This window comes from Corvus moneduloides, chromosome 13, assembly GCF_009650955.1.
Source record: "Corvus moneduloides isolate bCorMon1 chromosome 13, bCorMon1.pri, whole genome shotgun sequence".
Taxonomy (NCBI): domain Eukaryota; kingdom Metazoa; phylum Chordata; class Aves; order Passeriformes; family Corvidae; genus Corvus; species Corvus moneduloides.
The window spans coordinates 1,305,695-1,324,118 of NC_045488.1; the positions used below are offsets into that span (position 1 = coordinate 1,305,695).

The window sequence follows — 18,424 nt, forward strand, 5'->3', positions numbered from 1 at the left end:
TATCCCAAACTGCCTATGTGTCTGGATTTTATATGGTTTCATTAGAAAAGAAGTCTAGTAAAAGGTTTTAAATTATATTTAGATGAAATAAACATGTAAATTGAAGAGATTAAAACAAATACTTTCTAAAGTCACTAAAGTCAAGCATTTACCTGAAAACCAACTAGACAGCTGTGGCCATGTATATAGCTCTAGAAGACCAGAAAATGTATTTCTATGCAAATTTCAGGGCTGAATTCATCTAATTTGAAAGTAAAAGCACCTCTCCATAAAGATGGATGTCTCAGATATAAACATTGTATGCTTACGTGGGAAAGAAAGTCCTTTTGATACCACACTTGGTAGATATTCAAAATACGGATCCCCATACAATCTGCCATATTTCCTCAGTCATATTATGGACATGGTGTAGAATTTTCCTTCCCTTTATCAGCTTTTTAAAGGGTCAGTTAAATATGGATTCAAAATTTCATACACATTCTCTTGTTGGTGGGTATTTTTGAGAGACTTAAGTTTCAAAATTTGTGAAAATTCCTTTTCTATTAACAGCTGAAATTTTCAGCATGAGATGTGGCAACTGTGGCAGAATAGATATAATAAGGCTAATAATATTTTAATTCGTATTTTCTGCATAAGGCCAGTAGTCTATCCATCAGCTGGGAGAATTTTTTTCCATCAGAAAGATACTGAGCACTGCAACCTAAGGGGTAGTTTTTTAGCAAGCATATTTCTCTTTGTGGCAGATCACCAGAAGCAATTGTGCTTCCCATCTGATGAGAAATCACATAATCCTGTCTGCCTGCATCCTCTGTATTTTGTTATTTACATAAAATTAAAATGTAAGCAGTAGTTTTTGGCACCCTGCCTGACTGCACCCTCTCAGTTCTACATCACATCATGGTTTTTTTGTGAATATTTTCATTCGGTACATATCCCTTTAATGTGATTTCTGACCTTGCCCCATATGCCCTAAACAAAACAGGTCTGGGCTGTGTTACAAGTGGATCAGACATCCTGGTGAAATAAAAAACAAGCTAGAATTAAGAGTGGTGGTATCACTAATCACTTGATCCAAAGCTTATTGAAAGGACTGTAAACATGTCTTTCAGTTGATCTTAAGATTCTGGTTTTTATCCTGAATCAGTACCATACTAGTATTTCAAGAGGAGTATAAGGATTTCTCTGTTGCAAGAGGTACAGTTTTCAGGATAAGATTACACAATCAAAAACTTAAAAAACCTTTGTAAACTCAAGTGAATAGATTATTCTCCTTCACTAATTCATGCAAATGCAAAAATGTCACTGATTCTGGAGCTTAATCCAGCATATTCTATTAAATTAGGCTTAATTTTAAGTCTCAACATAGTATTTTAAAAAAGAAAAGTATTTAAAAATTTCAAATATCACACATTTGTAAGTGCATTGATTCATAAGTGCCTTTCATGTTCTTCCTTAAAAGTGTCTGCATCTAGGCAGTAAGGTTCTATTAGCAGGAAACAAAAAGACTCCACCACAAGATAGATTTACAACCTGCCAGGACATCTTTAGATTTAAATGTCTGCATACTGATATTTCCAAAAGTTTTTGTTCTGTTGATAAATTGTAGTGTTTAAAAGTTGTACACATATCCACACACAGCATGTGCTACTGAAGGCAACAGGATTTATATTCTTCCATTATTTATTAACTTCTATAAATAGCATCAGGAACTGTACAGTTCCTCTGAGTCCTTTGATTTGGGTAACAATTTCATGCACTATCACTCCTTTGTGAGTACAGAATTGCCTTCCAGCCCCATGAAGTGTAACAAGGCAATGCTGACCACTGATGCCCTGAGCTTTGCCACTACAGCTAGATTGAATATGGTAAGTGCTGTGTTCACTTTCAAAGCTTTGTTTTGTCAGTAAGGATATGGACAAACTCCCAAGACAGGCCTTCTAACAAGCACTACATTTGACGGGAGAAGTGGTGGAGTTACCTTGCCGGCTGGATAGCCCATCAACACGGATCTGAACATTTATAATCAGCCGTATTTCCTGAGTGACAGAGTCCACGTTTATGGGGCTTGTCTGATGCACCTACACTTGTACCCTGGAGAGAATATTACCAGATAATCCCAGTTCTTCCTGAACAGGTTTTATTGCCCTTGCTCCACTTCAAAATTAATGCTTTAACAGCTGGTATTGTTTCAAAACATGTTTGTACTCGCCATGTGTGGCCAGGCCCGGGCTGGCCAGGGTTTGCTCTCAGTGACACTGATGGAGTGAGTCATCTTCTCGAGTGAGCCGTGCCTGGCCAGCAGCTAAGCAACCGCATGTCCTAGCGCAGGTCTAACAAGGATTGATTACTTTTCCGGTGTCGTTTCCTTAGCAACCTAATTTGCACAGAGGAAGACCTTAGAAAGGTACTGACCTTTCCACAGAGCTGGCCACTTATTTGAAATGGCACTAATTAAAACAACAGAACAATAACTACTGAGCTAATGGAAGTGACCTACGTTGGTAAATAGGTCAGTGCCCCGGCGGCGGCTTTCCGCAGAGCAGGATAATCGCATCATCCAACCAGACAGCCGGAGTCACAAGATCTGGTTTCTGCCTTGCCTCACTTTCTAACCTGCTCTTTGATCTGGGATGACTCACTGAAGCATTCATGCTGCAGGAGGGCTTCTGTTTTGAGTAGGCATCCTGAGACATCCTAGGCCCAGTTCCTACACACTGATAGATCCTCCTAATTCCACCTGAAAATGCAAATTCCCAGCACTTTTGAAACTCTGAAGTCCTTCAAGTTGGGCATCCAAAAATCTGATCTGCATAAACCCAGAATGCTTATCTTTAGTCTGGGAGGATGCACTGCGGTAACACCCTCTAAATTAATGGAAAAAGATACTACGTGAATAACTATTACAAATTAAATTACTTTGTTCTTATTAGAGAGGCAGAAACTAACGTATCCATCTGAGTATTTAATGGAACTTGTAATGGAAGCCTGAAATGGACCTTTCTCAATATACTGATTCATGGTGTTTTCCAGACTCTCGCAAATTTTCCTGCAAAGGGTTTTTCTTCTGCATAATTGTCCTGTACCTGGGAGGCAGCTTCACATTCTATCCTCATCAAATTGACTGAAGCTGAGATTCTATGTCATTAAACTTCCACAGAAAGACCTGCTTTGCTGTTCTGTTTTCATACAGCATAAAAAGACTGTGTTTATTAAAGGAGGAAAGGGATCATCAAGGTACCTGACATCACTTTTAACACTAACTAAAACATTAGTTTACTTAATGAGTTCATACACTCCAACTGCTTCAGCTGGAAAGCTTTGTGCTGATGACTTCTTGTGTGAGATGCACATATTTCAGATATTAAAAAAACACAGTTCTCCCAGGGCTTTTCAGTCTCCTTATGATCCTTAAGAGTTTGCAAGGGTGTTTTCCATCTGTGAAAAATCTCTGGACATCTCAGCATTTGCTTGGGACTATTCTGTGGGAAGAGCATATCTGATTAATTCTTTGGCTAAGTGCATGTCCAAGAACTGTCAATATCCACAGGATTTTCCCCAAAGTAGCCAAAAGCAGAGTCTGACCTTTGGTCAGCTATAGATGTATCAAGCATATGTCACATAAACTGCTAAAACTGTGACGAACAAGAGAAATCCCTCCATTGTGGAATTACAGATGGGTCTCACCCTTGCAAATCTCCTGCTCCTCTCTAACTCCCTGCCTCATATGTCAAGATAAAGCATTTTCTTTCTGAATCTCCCTGTTTGACTGATTTGTTGTGATGTGTGTCTGAAGCCTAATGCTGCCATGAGGAGTGACATGTCAGGTGACGAATCCCAGGTCATGGCATCACTTGTAAAGGGATTACAGGCAAGACGGTCAGAGTGATTTGAAATTAAGACAGAAGCAGTATCACTTGGCAATCAGGTTAAAAGCAACTCCACAAGTAAAACACAATTAAACAGATGTGCTTTGAGGTAAAAATAGCTCTGACCAAGTCTCCTTTATTACCCTTATTAAATTCCCTACCTCACAGGCAATTTCTCAGATTTATCCTTTTAATATTCTACAGGCATTTCTTTTGCATTAGTCCAGGTCTCTTAGAGCTGTGTGGTGCAGTCCTTTGCTAATCCTTTCCCATCCTGGAGCTGCTCCATGGCCTGTGCACACATTTTATGTGCTTTCACAGCATGCCCTTTACAAGCGTGATGGTTTGGGACTGGAGCAGCACAGAGCTGCCTCTCCTGCAGGAGTGGGATGGAGCTCAATTTTGAATGTTCAGTGACACCTTCTTAACCCACACCCACGTAATCATCTCAAATCACAACTTACCGTCTCAGTGCTCAACTGTCAACAGAGAGACACTGAATTCAGAAAGTAGGGGGGGTTATGGAGCTACTAAATACAGTGAGAAAAAATAAAAGCATTACCCTCCTCTAGAAATGCAAACCACTTGGTAGGATGCAAAACCAAGGAATACATTTGTCAAATAATACACTATAAGAAGATGGAGATTTCCATCCAGTTGGGAAAGCATAGAAGAGGTAGAGAAGGGAAGTGGAAGAAGAGGCAACATATTTGCAAGAAATAAGTGCAAATTTAAATGGTAGATAGTCATAAGCAAAGGAACAAACTGTATTTGTTTGGGTTCTTTAACACATGATTTGATAGTCATGTAATGTAGTGAGAAAAGCAATTAGTGATACTAAAACTACTGGATCTCTCCCAAAACATATCTGAGAAGATTTCAATCCTGTGGCTACTGAAAATACTACGCCTTCACACAATGCCACCCTCAGGTGATGTGCAGTTTCCTGTAGAGTGTAGTGGTCCTGGTTCTCGAGAAATGTGAGGTCAGCTGTCATACACTTTTCACACCATAGCCACCCATTTGTTTTATTATGCAGTGAGAGTCTGAATGGGGGAAAATACGAGATAAGATCTAAGTAGCAGAGGAAAAAACCACATTCATGTGTTTGTGCAAATGCAGAAGTAGCAGGGGACAGACATGGAGGAGGTTACAGAAAGAAAAGCTATAAAGGTGCAGTGGGGTCTGCAACCAATATACTTCCTCGATTCCAGTCTTGCCTGTCTTTGCACACTCTCTGTCCCCATATCCTCTTATCTTACCTCCATGCAAATTCATCTTGGGTTTAACTATTTGCATATACTTTACATAATCACTGCTGCTCCTCAGTATTCACTCTACTCTTATTATCTAAGGTGTCCCTGATTTCTCCTTTTCAGATATAGCACAGTACAGTAGCATCTGTGTGACCTTAGTTCATCAGATACAAAATAAATACCAGAGGAAAGAGCTGCCTGAAATTAAATAACTCCCACTGTATGCATCATTCACATGATAAATACTGGGTAAGGAAAATCACCAAAAGGAAAATTAAGATAGGGAAAAATTCGTTAAATAATGTTTATGAAGAAAATCTACAGTAGCTACAAAGAGACCTTTGGAAAAAAGGATTTTAAAAAGAAAAAAGATGGTATTATGCATGAATGGTTCCCTGTATGAAATACTGTCAGTGCCCTTCATCGCCCAGGTCAAAATGAAGAAAAGGCCCACATGACACTGCCCATATTCCACCTGCAGCCTCTGGCTCTGCTTTAGCCACACCTTCCCTCACCCCTCTGAAATCACAGCCTGCATCAGGAAGCATCAGCTTATGGTCACGGCGAGGAAAGACAATGCCAGTGTGGGCTGTGATCTGCACTTTGCCTCACACTCTTGGCTCTCTGCCTGTTCTTGGCTACCTAAATAAATAGCAGGATCAGATCTTTGACCCGCAGCATCTGTGCTGATGAGAACTTTAGGCATTAATCACATTATTCAAACAAGTTCTCCTCTCCCAGAAAAAGGCCAGATTGTGTCTACTGTGCACTGGCCTACAATGGGGAAATCACAGAGCTTTGCCTTCGTCAGAAGTGGAGCTGTGGAGGTACCAAGAATGAATATAAGATGCACAACAGCTATTTCATATTCCTTAGCATGGGGAGGCAGGCACATGTCAAAAATCAGCACAGGAGACTTTCTGCCTCTTCTCCTTCCCCTGACTTTTTCATGCAGCCTCAGTCTGCCTAGAAGACAGTAGTACAGTAAAACAATGTCCCAACAGTTCTTTAGGAAAGGACCAAACTAACGAGTGTTCGTATTCCTCGGCAATAGTTCCCAGTTCCACCTCCTATTGCTCCTGCGTCCTGCAGCTTGCTCTTCTTTCCTGTTGTCCATGAAGAACAAACGATATGGGAGTGGAAAAGGTAAACAGAGACATCTGTTCATGCCCATTTCTAACTAACACGATCTCCTACTCAGTCACGGGGGACAGTGTGGATTCTGACAGTGAGTCAGAGCCAAAGGGAGGAGGTGTGAGAGGTGGCTCTGGTTTGGTCTACGGAGGGAGGCAGCTGTGACTCAAACACTGCACACTGATCAGCTGGAATGATTTCTCTATTTCCCTCCTAAACGAAGGGGGGTTTGCTTCCCAACCAGTCTGCTGTGGGCTGTGTGTTCTACACTGTGGCTGCAGTACTCTAAATGCTTTACTACAAGGAGGTAAAAAGCGGCATCCCCTTTTGAGAGAGGACAAAGCTACAGAGTTCTTAATTTTCTTTCCAGTCCTTTGCTGCTTTCTCTTCTCCAGTTGTGGAAGATACAGAAGCCCTTTAGAAAGTGAAAACAAGATGACCATCCTCAATTATAAGATGCAATAAAATATGCATTATATGCAGTATCATGGTGGAGCTTCTATGTATCTGTGAGATAGAGAAGTACTGATGGCAAAAGTTTGTGCTACATGTGCCAGTCTATAAATGAGAACTCCACACAAGACTACAATGTGCACAGAACTAATTTGCATTTTTAGGGTAATAGTTTATTGGGTAACATATCTTTCGCTTGGTTGGGGTGGCAATGGATAAATTTGCTACAAATCTACTCTTGTAAGCAGCACACAGCAGGAGGATATAATTAATCTAATGTGTAAAAAGAATTCATATATACACACTGGTGCCTCTTATGAATTTGCCTATCCTCTCTGAAAGCTCTATTTTTTTATGGCCCCAAGCCTCTAATTGCACATATTTCCTAGAATGATTCTGAAAATCACTCATTATTTTGGTCTTATTAGTGGGAGATGATTTACAAATGTATCTGAACAAACTGGCAGAAATCATTTGTTCCTGTTTCTAAGCTGACAACAATATTATTAAAATAAATCTATTACTAAACTATAGTTTACTTTAAATAATTACTATAAATAGAGCTTTTACCGAGATGGTAGTGGACTGATAGGCTTTCATTTTAGAAGTAGCTAAATAGCCTGGCATATGCAGGAAAAGTCACTTGTCATACAAAAAATCTTTTGTGTGGTGTAGATGAAGCTTTTCCTGAATATTTATCTGGTCTGTGATAGATGGCTTGGTGAAAAAGCTATCACAGTGAGTCTCCTCCATCACGTTACTCAACAGACAGAAGGAAAATGAAGGAAAGTATGATATTACTCACGAACTAATATTTAAACAGTGCAAGCATCTGTGCAATGCATGCCTTGTTCTGCTCTGCTGAAATCAAAGTCAGTTTTGCTATTGGCTCAAACAGTTCTTTTTCTCTTGAAGCACTCAGCACTGGGAAGGATATTGTCCTTTCAGTTGTGCATGGAGCATCAGCTATTTACTTATGCAATATAAATGTTATGAATGCCACGAATAATAAAATATTTTATGCTGAATCAGTCATAACTTATCCAAAAGCCTCTTGCTGCTTTCCTCTAGTCGCTACATGGAAGTGTTCCAACACTTCCATTCCCCTCTGTCACTGCACCCTTGCCAACAGCAGCATCATTTCAGTAACTGTCCCAAGTCCTTCCCAAAAGCCAGCCCGTTCAGGGATAGCAGCCTGTGCCTCTGGCAGGCTGGGGCAAGCAAGGGGAGCTCAGCTGTTTGGGCAGCATTTGCTGGATGCCGCCAACAAACCCAAAGGTGGATAAGTTGATACCACAGTTGGATCTAATTCACAAGCACCTGTGTTCCTGAGATCCTGTGTCATAATTTATTACCTTATGCTTTCTGGACCAACATTATTTGTCCATTCTTTTAGCTGCAAAAATGATTTCAAAGCAGCTTTGAATCTTGAGAGCAGATGGTCTTTCTAGAAAGATTTCTGAAAGCCTTTGAACAGGCTAGAAATGTATCATGAGGCTTTCACTCCACAGAAGAATTTGCTCCCTGTAACAGCATTCATAGCTAAGAAAGTAAAGAGTGATAGAAGATGGTGGCATTTTGCCACAGCAGGATAATTATCAAAGAAGATGCACCTCAGCTGAACACACATTTTCCATCAGTTTGTTACAGGCTCTCTTTAATGCTTCCAGAGCTATACTTTCTGAACACATACTGTAAAAGGTAGGCACTACTTTTTCTCCTCTTCCATATATATGAATACATTGGTTTGGGCCTTCTGCATTCTGTTACAGGTTACATTTAGCACATGGAAAGCTTTTAAATATGTATTACATAATATTGAATATATGTATTAAAAAATAAACTTATTCCTTGTGTTTCCATGTACGTGCATCTGTGTTTTTCTTGCACCACACTGCAGCTAGACCCTTTGTAACTTAAAGCTAAACCCAATAACATCAGTCACTGCTGCAGCAAAATACTTTCCCCTACAGTAAGATACAATGATGATGACATAATGCTGTGGTTTCCAAATCCCAAGCCAGCTGTTACTGGTATATGAATTCAAATTCACTGTCTCTGCACCCTTGTGACAGGCAAAAAAAGCTTGTGACTTGATTCAGTAAATGATTTATTATTTTGAATGTATAATTCAGAGGCATAGCTTACGCATGGCTGCAGTCACAGAGTCGGGAAAATTAATTTAGACTGTTTTCTACTGTAATAAAATGGAGAGAGGATGTAATCCATCTGCACAGACCCTGTAGGTATTTTCCACTGACTAGCATAGAATCTGCTCACTGATCTTGGATTGAGGAAACAACAAAAAGCTGTCAATTTTTTACACTGATTCTTCTCTCTGACAGATATTCATACTAATTCCTTTATCTGCTATAAATAAGCACACCTGGGTATCAATCCCCTAATCCAAACTGCACCAAGATACACAGTACCTATCCAACTATTACCAACTATATAACTTTTAGTTGAATAAGAGTGGCAATAAAAACTTCTGCCACACTTAAGGGTAGTGCAAGAAGCTAACATGCTCCTGTGGGTGCTCTTCTTCAGTATTTGAGAGTATTAGCTCAATAAATGAAGGTCAGCTTTAAAGCAATTTCTCAACAGCAAGTCTAAGAAAAGAATACCACAGAAGCAACTTGAGAATCTATGAGAAAGCTTTTTCCACTACAGTAAGTTGCTTTGATGGAGCACAAAATCCATCTCTGCCTTGCAAATGAGTGATTTATGCAGAGTCTGGATACATCAGTTGATAGTCTTACTTTACATCCAGACTAAATCAGACCTCTGAAACTCTTAACCTAATCCTTGCCTTCTGTACTATGTCATTATGGCAATTTGTTTCCAGGGTTACAGTATCTATTTGCTCAAAGGAAAGCCAATATGAACAACTGCCCTGAATTTTAGCAGGAAAAATGCATTCCTAGTGTAATTCCATTATCTGCATGGTCTTGTATCAGGGATAATTTAGCCTATTGAGTTTTGGCAATATCTGATCAAGCCACACTATCTTCATTTGTAGAATGACAGTGAAACCACTGTGCTTAAAATCAACCATTTCTTTATGTGCATCTTTCTTTAAATGTACTGGCAGACAGAGAAATAAAAAGCTGAATTGGGGCATAAGTTGTCCAAATATTCCAAAATTCAAGGAAACTTCTTACAGCAAATAAAGGGATAGCCTTGGTCAGATATATCACGAATTCTTTAGAGAGGAGGTGCAATCATGCACTGAATGTGAGTCATGATTCACTGGATCTTTTGTAGCCAAGTAATTGATAATCAATCTGTACAGTTACAGTTGCATCAATCAATCAATCAATCAATCAGTCAGGTGTCTGCAACGTAGAAAGATCATTGCCAGTCTTCTCTCTGTGACAGGATGATTTATGAAGCTGAGAAATTGCCCTGATGCAAACAAAAAATTTCAGACTAATCCAGACCAGGAATACTTCAGAAAAATGAAAGGATTGTGCAGCGTCTGTACAGATGAGCCCTTCTTCTGTAGGTCAGCTTGTTTAACTAGACAGGCTGGCAACAGTGAATGGAACAGAGTTTGTCAAAGCCAGGAAAGGTGTGTGAGAGACAAACCAGGCCAGTCCAAATTCCCTCTTCAGGAAATGGTAACGATTTTACAAAACTTGCATAGCCACAGACTTTAAAATGGATCCAGGAAAGAGTGCTTCAAAATCTACTCCTGTGCCAAGATGTAACACTTTTCACAGATGGAAGGAGTTTTACTAGGTAGACAACTTTAGCATTAGGTCTCATCTATTCCAGCTACCTACTATGACAGATTAAAGGAGCTGAAGTGCTGCATTATTTTGGGGAAATGCAGGTACCTAATCCACTTTAATAGAACAGAGAAAACCCTAATCTTCCTCTGACATAAAGTCATTGAAATCAATTGTGCTTCACAGATGTGAAAGTGTAATAATACTCCAAATGTGTATATGATAAATTACCTTTTCTTCATTAGATGGAAATATTAAAGCAGTATGGAATTGAACATTGCTATAGGGAATGATCAATCATTTAGAAGTGCAGCTTTAGCATTTTCAACGAACAAATCTGAAACAGGTTCCATAAGAGCAAGGGAGATGAGAAGATAATTATCACTGGTAGAGGAAGAATATAACACTAATAACACTTGTATGAAGTATGTACTCTCACCCAGATAGGAAACTCCTTCTTCTGGTGTGATTGTTCCATATTTAACCATCATCTTCACAAAATCAATCAGGGTTTTCATGATAGTTATCAAGGTCTCTTTCTCTTTTGTCTCTGTCTCTGTGTGAGGGGATGAAGCAAAACTAGTCAGACTTGAGGCAACTTGGGAAAACTGTTCTGCAAACTGCACAAACCTCATGCATAAAGAATGACCTACTCATTGAAAGAGAAAATGCTGTGCTGGATTAGCAAAGAGAACTTACATATATGTTTCTTTTAAAACTGTTCCTGCAAAGTACAGCTGAATATACTTTAAAACATCAGGGGCTGGTTCTTTACAGCTTTTTGTCTTGCAGGGCTGTGTTATGGAAGGCCAATGGTATTAATTCCATTTTACAGCTAAGAACACTAAGCACACAAAGATGGAGTGACCTGACAGTTCAAATTTATGGTCAGGGAGCAGATATAGGTAGAGTTTTCCAGAGTCTCTGTCATTTTTCTTTTATTTGTTGCTGAACTATTTAGTAGATCAGTCTGGCTCTGTATGAAAAAGAGATCCTTTCTCCTACAAGATCCATGGGTTCAGTGACAAAAATATAAAGTGTCCCAAACGAGATTGTTACTGTGCACAAGTCCATGACTCACATACTGGGACAACAAAACATTACATGGCTGGGAGGATCATGACTTCAGAATAGGATACAAAAATTTATTTTTATAAAAATCATCAATTTTTGCCCACACTTACCTGCTTCTTAGCTTTTCTGTTCCCACTGTGCTTATGTGCTGAACAATATTTCTGCTCTTTCTGCATTAGCAGTGTGAAACTCCCCCATCACACAGTCACACAAGCTCTCCCCACTCCCCAGGCTGTCACTGAAGGACCCAACAGAGCCAGGGGCACTGTCAGTCAGGGACAGTCAGAAACATATTCCCAGCCTTGGCAGAGGGCCAGCTGCTCTGGAGAGCTGCTGAACAGGCTTTTTACTGCTGCCTGCAATTTAACACACAGCTGTAGGATGCAACTGAATCCCTCTCCTCCAGCTTGATACAACCTGACAGGCAAACACATAAAGCAGGAGATGTGCAGACAGTGGACCCCAACATACCTTCCTGCATTGTGAGTAGAAAAAGGAGAAGAACTAGCATGCAAAATTGCCATGAGAAAATTAAAAAGAACAGGAAGAAAAATATAAAGTTTGTAGATTGGACTTGAGCAAAATATGCCCTCAGGTTTTTCATTTTAGCTCTCCACTCAGGAGTTTATGGGGACAATTTGAAGCAATATTAAGGTTCTTGTAGGACGAGGGATCTACAGAAGAACCCCCCTGCCAAAAGTTAAGAGAGTGTGTGTGGCTGCAGAATGTGGTGTGTGTAGAGGGTGCTGACACAGGGCTGTGGCAAGGAGCCACAATCTTGCCTGCAATAACTGGAAGGCAGTGATGTCCAGCACCGGAATAGGAAGAGACGTGCAGGGCTTTCACTGCAATAAACAGCAACCCTGTGGTTTGTGGAAAGGCTGGGAGGCTCAGACTCATTTACTGGTACCATCACTGTGAGGATTCTACTGTGGCTTACTCGTATCTCTGTCGGCTTAGAAGACACGGATGTTACTGGAAGGATCTCTGGAGAAAACCATTTGCCAGTTTTTCATCGTGTCCTTACGGGAAAGAAAAGAATTCAGGACTCCTGGATCACACAGCACAAGATGGCAAGGGCTGTCTAGGTCACACTCTTTGCCATTCTGAGTGCTGTTCCTCCCAGTGTTTTGCCATCAAAATCACTAATCAAATTAGTTTCTGCTATACATCTTACAGAACATTTTCAAAGTACATGGTCTCTTGCAACTAGGGAAGTTGTGGGGAAGAGAAAAGAGCAGGAGAAAACAGAGAATCTTAATTTTAAAAGTTTTTCCTAAATATTTCTGTGAACACCTGACAAGCTCACCTGAGTTAAGACTTTTTAATAATGCGTAAAAATTTGGAAAATATTGGAGGTCTTCAAAATTATCTTCAGAAGGCAGCTCATTTCTTCTTTCCAACACATTAGATGATGACCATGTGTTATCCAGCGTATCATCAACTTCTTCATTAATGAAACTATCCTGATCAGATTTGCTTGGTGTCTCCACATACGACATAATAAAAAAAAGATATCTATAAGCACATTGCTTTTGGTGATAGAGTTAATAGAGCAAAAAATTCTATCACAACCTTCTATCACAACCTCAAGCACAACCAACATTGTCCTAATTGCAAGGTTAACACTATATTATTTTCTCAAAGTTATTTCAATTGACATCTGGCTTAAACTTTAAAGTAACTCATGATTCTTTTTTCTATTGGACAGAATTTCTTTAAGAACACCTCTTGTTTCCAGATTGAAAAACTATTCCCTAAAGAAAGCAGTACTAGTACCATTTGGCAAGCAAGACAAAATTATTAGCTAAGAAATTACCATTCTTTCCTGTTGCTTTTCTTTTGTATCACTGTCTGCTCTGCTTGCAGGGTAATCAAAATCTTCAGACTCCTTCTCACGATCCTTTGCTTCATTTGCAATTAGCTGTTGTAAAACCTCTGCCACTTCATCTTCCAGGGTATAGGCCTGACTCTCTGTGATCTGTTAAAATATTTGTGCAGAGTATTTACAGGATACTGTGCTTTTTCTAGCTCAAACATCAGTATGAAACCTGATATCAATATGAAAATAGGTTTGCTTCAAAGCTGAGCACAGCCTAATGAGGTGTAATACCTGTGTGTGTGCATACATGTGTACATATACACATGTAAACACATCTACATTTATAACACACATATATATACACAAAGAAATACACTTCAAATGTGTGTGTATACATAAACCCCACCCATTCACACATACAGCCTCCAAACCAAACCTCTTTAGGGCTTAACACAGTGGAGTGTAGCTTGAAAGATGGAGCTGCAAGCGTGGCACCTCCCTGTATGTGTGTCCATGGTGTGTATATAGAAATACATATGCTCTGCAACACATCTATGGGAAGTGGAATAATTACTACAGTATATAGTAATATAGAAAGGGAAAAAAAGCAAATAGCTTTCCATGGTATCATCAAAATGTTTTCTCTTTGCTTCATAACAGCTGTCACTTGAACAAGAACTCTCCCATGCAGCTGTCCCACAGCTCCCTCTGTGACCAGCGGGGTGCAATACCCAACTGCAAAATCTAGTGCTCAAAAGATAAGGTTAGTATTTTAAAATATAAGGATCCCAAATGGCAATGGCTAATGCCATTGAGACATCCAGAGGTCAGAGATAAATCCAGTCTTCCTAAAAATCTGGAACATAATATATCCTCAACTAGCCAGGAACATTATGTGTTTGCTGATGACACTAACTAGCATTAGGTGGATAGGAATGAGCTCAGACCTTTCCTCCTTAAGTATAGAAAAGAAATTAATAATAGAAAAGCACTCAGTGAAAATCAGAAGAGAAATTAAAGGAAAAGTGAGGACAGACATGGGAGGAGTACAATCAGTGAATGATTTTTTAACATCAGAAACATTCTGCAGTTTGGCCTATTTTGTTGCAAAGACATCACAGAAACAACAACGTTATTGCAGAGCTTAACCAGCCTGCCCAAACAGCTCTAGAAATTTGCTTAGAGCCTGAGTCCCACTCGCTTCAGACAAAGTTTGCATCCAAATTGTTTTCTGAAAGAGCATTAAACCAATCCGCAAAACAGCTGAATGACAATTACTGAGATACTTACTAGCCCCAGATTTAGAAGTTTTGAAACAATCTTGTCAAAGACTCCTCTGTCATTTTCCTCATAAATTCTTGCAGCAATTTTTTGAACAATGTCTTCAGCAGTCAAAGGAGTGCCATCTAATTGATGGAGGCCATCTGGATCATCTGAAAGGATTACAGTTTCACTGTGTGCTGACTGTCCTAACTCATTTGGATTGAGCATCTCGTAAAAAATATCTGCCCACATCTTTTTCTCTTCAGAACGAAACTGCATTTTTAGACACATTAGGAATATATTTTGATACACACTTTGCAAGCTATTAAATCATTCACAAGGAAAAGTTCTTTGTGTTTGTTTTCCACATCTGAAAAATGTCATTCTGACGGGCTCTCCTGAAAGAGCAGAGATGAACATTAGGAGCTTACTCTCCTGTTTATAGAAAAAATTAGTAGAATGAGAGAGCACTGCTCCCATATCCATTTATTTGTGTCTTCCTGGTATCTACTTTCATTGTATGGCCACTTAGATCAAAACAGTTCATGACAAATGGCACACGATCTCGTTTGAATTTCAGCAAATTAACTTTTAATTATGTAATTGTTACCTATGGCAAATAACATCATCATGACAATGGGAATATGATGAGTGAGCTTTGGTCTGTGATCAGCATACTTTGATATAATTAAAAATATCCTGAGCTAAATGCTGCTTACAATTCTCAGAGGACTCACCTAAACTACAAATCAATTAACTACTCCTGTAGCAAAGGCAAGTATTCTTCAGCCTTTGGTAATTTCTTTTAGCTTTGTGATGATAAGAATTATCTAAACCTGCACATAATATTTGGAATCAATATATGTGGTTTAGCTGTAGTAGTGCTTCTTCCTCACAAAAGAGAATAAATATATTTTCATTCAAAACTATGTCCTATTTTCCTTCTGCCAAGTCTAAATTGCTAAAAAGCATTACAAATTACACAATCAGATTTCCCTCCATGGAAGACTGTTAAAATCAAGAGCAATTCTTTTGTACTGTGTTTCAAAACCTAACTGTAATACAACAAGCTTCCACAACTGGAAAGAATTGAAACTGCACTCCAGTAACAAATAGAGCTCATGTTCAGTGGTGAATACAACATTCATGAAGGCAATCAGTTTGCAAGAGAAATCTAACCTAGAAGTCACTGAAAGATGATTATGGGATACCTTGGAATTTATAATCCAGGCCGCTTTTAGTGGAGTCATAGTCATCCACAAGCCTGCGGTTCTTGGTGGAGTCTGCATCATCAATGGCCAGCTGCTGTTCATACAAAGAGCTTCTAATTGACTCCCTCTCCTTTTCATTCCTCTCTCTTTCTGCTACTGATTTTAGCAGGTTCAGGTCATCAACAAAGGAATAATTCCTGAACTCTGGCTTATTTTCTGGAAAATATATCAATGCACACATAACATAAAATCTTATACCTCTTTGAATACCATGATGAATATTGCTATAAAACCAGAAAAAATATTTTACCTGTGGGAGCTATTTTCCTATTCTTGTCTGCCTCAGCTTCAGCAATCTAATACAGAAAAATAAAGCAAACAAAACAGCAAACAGGCAGAAGGAACAAAATGCATGACCTCTTAATTCACCAGTATCAGCAGAAGGCTTAGTGCCTGCTTTTCACTCTTAGTAAGAAGTTTGACTGAATAAGTAGAACAGGAATAAGCGCTTGGCACTTTTGTCAGCACCACCCATCCTCTGATCAGAATCAGACATTATGAGAAGCTGCAATACACTTTCCATTTTAAGATAAATACCAGTTACATTTTCCTTCTTCATTCCAAGCTCATGCTATATTCCCATAGGATGTCAATAGAAAGGGGTGCCATATCTGTGAGCTGTTGGAGCTAAAAATCTGCTTTTAGAATACTGGACAGTGAAACTCTATATGCCAGTCCTTAAAAATGATTGAAATCCTATTTTGTATCTAACCCCATCAATAATGGGCTTTACTGACAAATCTATTTTTCACCCATTCATTAGCCGTTCATGATATTCATGGATCCACTACCTGAAAGGCTAAAAATATTTATAGGAGCTTCATAAAAAAAAAAACCCATTTAAATATTTTTTATTTCACTCACCTGTTCCTCCAAAGGTCTTTCTACGCTTAATTGTCTGTTGTGTATAGCTTTATCTAGAATAAACACACACACACACACACATATATATATATGCTCAGTTATATGATACATGCAACTACAAAGAGACAGCACATTTTTTTCTTAATTTATAGTTTTCTCCCATAAAACATGATGTCTTAAATGGGATGCCAACTGTTAGTTCTTGCAAAAAAAAAAAAAGTCAGTGTTCCTAGAAGAATGACAACACAATAAAAAAAGTCAAACCTTTAAACAAAGCATGACTGGGGCAGAAAGAGAGATTCTGCAGAAGACAGAAATACAGATATAGGCTCAGCAATCTCTTTCTGATCAGAAAACTCACGAATCAGGGGAAAAAGTGCTGGAGGAGATTGACTAAAATAGCAATAATCGGATTGGCACAACCAAGAGATTAAAAATCTCTTTCATCCAGAATACCGCAGGAGACAGGGAGCAAGAAAGACTTGTGCAGACACTGCTGTAGATTGGATGAAAACATTGCTTGGAAAAGATTCACAAAATTCAGAGCTTTTCCCTCTACCAGCACCTATCCCTTCACTTTAATATTAGATTGCAACTTCAGTGATCGGTGTCTTGCACCACGAATATTGTTGCTTTAGGATCTCCTTGCTTTTAGCCAAGTGGAAGGAAAGTTTTTCCCATCCTCTGTCTCTACCCTGCAGAACTTTCCCCATCCGCAGCAAACGGCGAGCAGGCTCCGGGGCGGGCGCTTACCTGTGCCCGCGGGTCTGGGGAAGCCGTGCCCCCGGCTCGCCAGCAGCGCCAGCAGCTGCAGCGCGACCGCCAGCCCGAGGAACATGGTGCGGCCGCGCAGCCCCGCGCCGGGGCCTGCCAGGCACCGCCGCCCGCGGGAGCCGCCGGCCCGGACGGCGCTGTCCGGCCCGCGGTGCTGAAGCTCGGGGAAGCCGCCGCCGCCGCCCGGGGCTCGGCCCCTCGTCCCCGCGCCCGCAGAAATGGTCGAGCCCGGCCCCGCCGGCGGCCCCGGGCACGGGGAGGAGCCGGGGGCGGGCCGGGCCCGGAGCATGCGCGGGCCCCTCGCTCGGCGGCGGGGGGCAGCGGCGGGGCTGCGGGGGCGGCTGTGGGACGGCGGCTGTGGGACGGCGGCTGTGGGACGGCCCCGGGACGGCGGCTGTGGGACGGCGGCTGTGGGACGGCCCCGGGGCAGCCGCGCGGCCCTGGCGGCGCACACCGGGCCGGGAGCCTGCCTGCACACGCGGGCTGGGTGTGAGGGCAGACTCGGTCCCGCACGGGAGGCCGGTGATTCACTGCCGTCTGCTTAAAGCCTTTCCGCGGCGCTGAATTACGCAGCAAAGGCACAGTCGTCAGTGACTCTCTTTACGACAAAGAGAGGACATGGAAAGTTTAATTACAGCACATCCTGCTCTTTAAAATTTAGGATTTAAAAAAGCAGTAGCAAAAATGACAATAAGCATGTAAGCTGTTTCTGAGCGTTTTCAATATCGAAACGTAGCACTTGTAGACACAGAACACCAACGAATCCCTAGGGATCAGAGGAAGACATTTTCACAGGTTCGCGGCAGAACAAAGGATTGCAGTGGTAGCCCGTTCCAGAACTACAGAAGCTGCTTCCAAAATAAATCACAGTGTTCTTTCTTCAAAAAAGACCTCATCATTTGTAGTCGCAAAT

General features: G+C 40.5%; 1 protein-coding gene across 4 annotated transcripts in view; it reads right to left on the bottom strand.

Annotated features, from left to right (window-relative positions):
- SCG3 (secretogranin III) overlaps nucleotides 1–17,722 on the bottom strand; it is a 28,392-nt gene extending 10,670 nt beyond the window's left edge. The window contains exons 1-8 of one of the 4 annotated variants that reach the window (XM_032122415.1): nucleotides 17,491–17,722; nucleotides 16,738–16,790; nucleotides 16,124–16,169; nucleotides 15,814–16,029; nucleotides 14,630–14,772; nucleotides 13,337–13,498; nucleotides 12,827–13,004; nucleotides 10,883–10,999 (exon numbers count right to left, since the gene is read on the bottom strand). In XM_032122415.1, the coding sequence (XP_031978306.1) occupies nucleotides 10,883–10,999; nucleotides 12,827–13,004; nucleotides 13,337–13,498; nucleotides 14,630–14,772; nucleotides 15,814–16,029; nucleotides 16,124–16,169; nucleotides 16,738–16,790; nucleotides 17,491–17,575 (1,000 nt within the window). In that variant the 5' untranslated portion in view covers nucleotides 17,576–17,722. The remainder of the gene's footprint in view (nucleotides 1–10,882; nucleotides 11,000–12,826; nucleotides 13,005–13,336; nucleotides 13,499–14,629; nucleotides 14,773–15,813; nucleotides 16,030–16,123; nucleotides 16,170–16,737; nucleotides 16,791–17,490) is intronic. The other 3 variants (XM_032122414.1, XM_032122413.1, XM_032122416.1) reach the window with 3 other exon arrangements.
- Nucleotides 17,723–18,424: the final 702 nt, after the last annotated feature.